This window comes from Otolemur garnettii, unplaced genomic scaffold (assembly GCF_000181295.1).
Source record: "Otolemur garnettii isolate 467f Iridium unplaced genomic scaffold, OtoGar3 scaffold00107, whole genome shotgun sequence".
In the NCBI taxonomy this organism is placed as follows: Eukaryota; Metazoa; Chordata; class Mammalia; order Primates; family Galagidae; genus Otolemur; species Otolemur garnettii.
In genome coordinates, this window is record NW_003852502.1 from 4017071 (window position 1) to 4022738 (window position 5668).

The 5668-nt window shown below is 39.0% G+C and overlaps 1 protein-coding gene across 1 annotated transcript in view; it reads right to left on the minus strand.

Moving 5' to 3' along the window:
• Nucleotides 1-5668, minus strand: part of MEI4 (meiotic double-stranded break formation protein 4) — a 118422-nt gene that overhangs the window by 82438 nt on the left and 30316 nt on the right. Inside the window, exon 2 of the mRNA XM_012809516.2 lies at nt 4826-5361. Coding sequence (XP_012664970.1) covers nt 4826-5361 — 536 coding nt within the window. The remainder of the gene's footprint in view (nt 1-4825; nt 5362-5668) is intronic.

Here is a 5668-nt window from a genome sequence, read left to right on the forward strand (position 1 = left end):
TTTGAGGCTCATAGTGAATGTTTACCTGTTACACTTTCATTGTTGTACGGTGCCTTACCAAAAAGGACTCAGATTCTCCTCCTTCTTTCATTTCCACTTTAATCCTAACCAAAAGCTTGACTTTCGTTTCCTACCAAATATTCTAAATAACTGAATTCAGGCTACGCTCACAGCATTCCCTTTTCTCTCTACGTTCTGAGTCCCAAGGATGTGTGCCTCCTCAGAGTGGACACCCGACAGACCCTCAATCCACACAAGTGACACTAAAACCTGTGGGCAACCATGTCAGAGTTGGGGCAGAGAGGTGAATATTCTTACCAAGGACACAGTGCATCAGGGTGAGGGGAAGACAGCATGCTGGGAGCTTAGAGAAAAGACACAGGTAGAGTGTCGTGCCCTGGGCTACTGGGGGCTGGAAGGCTGGCGGTGAGGACACTATATCTTTGGGAAGGCAGCAACTGCCTTCAGAACAGAGCCTCGCCTCGAAGTAAGCCTTCCAGAGTTAGAGCGAGGAATGCTTAGCTGGGCTATGGAGAAAGTCATCTCACCTCTTTATGCCTCGGTTTTCCCACCTATAAAACAGGGACAATAAAATGCCTTTCCTGGGCATTTTACACGAAATAACTCACGTGAAGCACAGAGTAAGAGCACAAAAATGTAGACCCATGATGAGCAAAGACTTAGAAAAAAATCTTTTAATGCAATATTTCTCAAAATTTAATGTGTATATTAATATCTAGAGATCTCACCTAACTCCAGTGAGAACGGCTTTTATCAAAAAGTTCCAAAATAACATGCTGGCATGGATGCAGACAGAAAAAACACTTACACACTGTGGGTGGGACTGCAAATCAGCACAACCTCTGTAGACAGTCACATGGAGATACCTCAAGGAACTACAAGTAGACTTGCCATTTGATCCAGCAATCCCACTTTGGGTATTTACCCAAAGAAGAAAAAAAGTCATTTTATCAAAAAGTATGTGCACAGTACATCAGTGATTTGAGAAGTTCCATTCTGGTGTTTTTAATCTTGAAAGTGAACCACGTGGGCAACTTGAGGCAAGGTGGATAAAGACGAGCTGAAAACTGTAGTGGAAATGAATCCATCTCAACCTGCACCTGAATTAGCAACAAGGTCTGAAACTACTATTCCAATAGTACTGGACCATTTGAAACAAATTGGCAAGGTAAAAAAAGTTGGATAGATTTAGGTCTATCTAAAGATAGACTCTTTAGACCTAAATAAGTGACAGAAGAGAAACTGTCCCACATACTTCTGCTGGTCATCTGGTGACCACAGTGACATTCCACAAGGAGGCACATCACTCCTTTCTAGGATGAGCTCACAAACTCAACTGTCAGACTCTATGACATCTCTGATGACCATTCCAGACACAGAGTTCCAAACCGGTATCAAGGGCGGACCACACAGTTTCCCAAGAGGAGTACATTAAAGGTGACTACAGTGATATTTATGTATTTTTTTTGAGAAAGAGTCTCAAGCTATTGCCCTGGATAGAGTGCCATGGCATCATAGCTCACAGCAACCTCCAACTCTTTGGCTCAAGTAATCCTCTTGCCTTAGGTTTTCTATTTTTAGTAGAGATAGGGTCTCTCTTTTGCTCAGGCTGGTCTCAAACACATGAACTCAAGAAATCCACCTGCCTTGGCCTCCCAGAGTACTAGGATTATAGGCATAAGCCACCACAACTGTCCAAGCATAGTGAGATTTAGCAATGAGGTATGTACCTCTTCTTTTAGGAACTTAATTGTCCAACCTCATACACTGGGGAAAATGAATACTCCATAAATGGTGCTGGGAAAACTAGGTAGCTACATATAAAAGACTGAAATAGGATAATTCAGATGGTTAAAATACTTGAACCGAACACCTGAAACTGTAAGAATTCCCTTCTTTTGGGGGTGCCTGTGGCTCAGTAAGTAGGGTGCCAGCCCATATACTGAGGGTGGCAGGTTCAAACCCGGCCCCGGCCAAACTGCAACAAAAAATAGCCGGGTGTTATGGCAGATACCTGTGATCCCAGCTACTTTGGAGGCTGAGGCAAGAGAATGGCCTAAGTAAGCCCAAGAGCTGGAGGTTGCTGTGAGCTGTGACGCCACAGCACTCTACTGAGGGTGATAAAGTGAGATGCTGTCTCAAAAAAAAAAAACCCAAGAAAACTTCCCTTCTTCTACCTTCATAGCCAACATTGCAAGATCTCCAGGTTTCTCTCTGATTTGGACACTGACTCTCTCGTTTCCTGTTTCCCTTCTAAGCATCTTTTTGAATTTACTGGGCCTATAAGAATAGTCCAGGATGATCTTACCAAACCAAGGTCATGTGATCAGCAACCTTAATCTCCCCCTGGTCATGCAACATAACATACTCACAGGTTCCAGGGATTCGGATGTAGAAATCTTTGAGGGGACCATTTCAAATACCTATCCTCTCCATATATATAGACAGCTTTGACAAGAGATACTCTCTATGATGACCTCAGGATTTCAAAAGATTCCAAGTTATTATTAAAAGTTTTTCTTTAAAAAAAAAAAACTAAACCTCATCAGAAGAATTTCACAACTGAAGCTATTGAGAACTTGTTTTTGAAGAGTGCACTACCTTTAAAACCCAGCTATACATGGATTGGACATAGGAAAAGTCCCTTTGTCAGAATATAAAAACACAAATACCATACCATTTCCCTCCAAACTGCTCTAAATAAGTTCACTTGAATGAAATTTATAGTAAGGCTGAAGTTTAAGAAATAAAATTTAATTAAATCCTTTCAATCTATGGAAAAAAAGTTTTTTGGAAGAAGTGAAGTTTTTCTTAACTACAGTATATTGTTTTACCCTATCAAGTTTAGTATCAACAAAATATTCAATAAGAGTTATTTAGTATTTTGTGTCAGAATATATTCTTTAAGATTTTACTTTGAGGAAATCTAAAAGAGACAGGGAAGCTCTTATAAAGAGAAATAGCTAGTGTATTTTCCCCATAAAAAATACAGTTCTATGATTATATCTGAGTAATGACAACAATGAGGGTAAAAACGGTAATGATGATGGAGACAATAATGGCAAAAATTTGATTTAGTCCAAGATGTTTTGCTGGGGAGGAAAAACAAAGCCCCAGAAAGAATGCCATTAAAATGTGTTTCTGAATTACCACCCTAATTGTAAATGTAGTGAAAACAATTATGCTCTGCTTTGTGTGAAGCCATTACCTCTCTAAAGAAGCCACTCACTCCCTCCTCCTTCCACACTAACCAACTACTACTCATCAGTAGCTGGCACCATGGCAAACGACAGAGAAAATACACATGTGGGAACTGCCTAGACCACCACAAGTTCCCTGTACACATTCTCCTACTTCCACACAGTTCCCAGGGCTAGTCTTACGTATTACCCTCCAATACCGAATTAGGAAAAGAATATACTGCCAAAGACCAAGTAGCATCATCTGGTAACTCTGATGAGGGACATGAAAGCCATTGTCTGCAAAGTTCCAAGTCACATTAAGCCTGTTTGAAGTGGTTTTAAAAGATGAAAGCAAAAATATACAAACAAAATGATTAAAAAATATTAGGCAGTTGAGGTATTGATGGTTAAGAAACAGACCTTTTATGTCAGAAACAACCATAGAAAATATGTTGTTTAATTTATGATTTGCCACATTTAGCAGAAAAAGATTTCAATTTCCCAGGCAGAAAGTTCAATATCTTTTGCAAATGCCAAAAACTTAATCATAAGGTTTTCTAAAATATAGATCAAATCATACCTTACTAGAGAAGGAAAGAGGAGATGTATGTGCAACAAATTAGTTTATCAGTTCAAATTTTATCAGAGTTTTGAAAATTCAGATAAAGCCTCCAATATATAAAAACAATCAATGTTAGGTCATGGCACTGAGGAGAAAAATCTAGAAATTAGTAACCAAGTAATTGGAAACAAAGTCCAATTACTTTTTTATACAGGGAAATATAATGAATGAGTTAGACCACTTCGACCCCTCTGTGATATTTTCAGTGGTCAAATATAAAGAATTAAAATGTCAAGGCATTCAGATAGTAAAGAAGAAAGAAAGGAATATGAAAAAGAAACTGCCTATCATGTCTTGAGAATCAAACAAAACTATTTCAAGTTACTTCAATGTCACTTGTTAAAAAAGAATCTGAGTCAACTTGTCTAGATCGTGTTAAATAAATATGGGGAAAATATAATAAAACGTTATACTATGTGTTCCTTAGCTGATTTTTTTTTTTCAATTAACTCACATCTGTAGAAGGTTCATGAGACATTTGCCATTTACAAAAGAAAGTCCAACACAAAAGAAAAATATTCTTTGACCCCAGGTCATCTGCTAGTTAATGCCAGAAAAAAGAGCAAATTCAACATAGCATGGGTCATCCAACATGAGGAATTTAACACTTGCATAGGTTATAGTTTGGAAAACCTTAAATGTTAGTAGTTTCTGCAAAGCACTGAGACTTTTTGAGCCATAGGAAGAAAACACAGGGAGGGAAAATGTAAGAAGTGTCTAAAAGTACTGATAAAAAAACCCAACAACAACAGGGAAAGTAATGCAAAGCAGAGAAGCTAAGTTTGAATCAGTGACATCTGAGGAGAAGATTAAGCTGCAGCAATCACAGGCCAGAGGCAGAGCCGGGACAACAGGCAGGAGCTGGGGACTGCTATAGAAGAAGGCACCCTGGAGACCTTCCACCACAGAGCTAAGGGACAACAGCAGACATCATCCACAGTGAACTGCTCACTAAACTACTGACATCTTACTTCACGAATAGGAGAAAGTTATTACTTACCCGATTTATATTGTTGTTCCCTAAAATAACCTGTAGTAGAATTTTCTCAAATTCTTCCAACTTCTTGGAACATTTTTTAAGAATATGATTAGATAAGTTATAATCACTGATCAGTCTAGCTACAATATCAACAGCTTCTGTCCAAAAGCTTGAAAAAGGAGGTTTGGGATTATGGTAAAAATGGATCAGGCCATTCAGCAACTGGAAAACAGAATCAGAGACCGTGGACGAGTCTTTCTCAAAACAGGTGAAGTCTGTTCTCAGACTGCCTGATTCTGTCAAGTTCTTCAGCTCAAGCAGATGTTGTAAAAACTGCATGTGAGAAGACAGAGGATTTTCCGGGGTAGCACAGGGTCTTTTCACAAGAGGCAGTGGTGGGAAGGGTGTGGGGGTACAGCTCTCCACGAAAGGCTGGGACAGCTCTGAGGATTCAGTTCTCTGCTCATGTGACAAATCACACCCAGAATCTTCCACTGAAGTTAATGTATTTTCAGAACTCCTAGGTTCCTGAGCCAGCAACTGTGAAGACAGGTTTCCTGAAATGGAAAGGAGTAGAAGGATTATCTAGTATCTTCCTGTAGCTAAAATTTCTTCATATCATAACTAGATTTGTCTAACGTAAACTATTAAGTGAAGCACCGTAAATACATATTAAACATTTAATAAGCAGTGGTAGAAAACTTAGTGAAGGAAAAAGTGTGAAAGAAATTGCTCAGGACAACTATAGAAAAAGATCTTATCTTTAGAGGTAGAAAGGAAAGGTAATTCATCTGTGTACAGGTCATAATCTGTCATTCAATTACAAGTCAAGCTTCCCAGACACAGAGGAGAAAGCACAGGCCT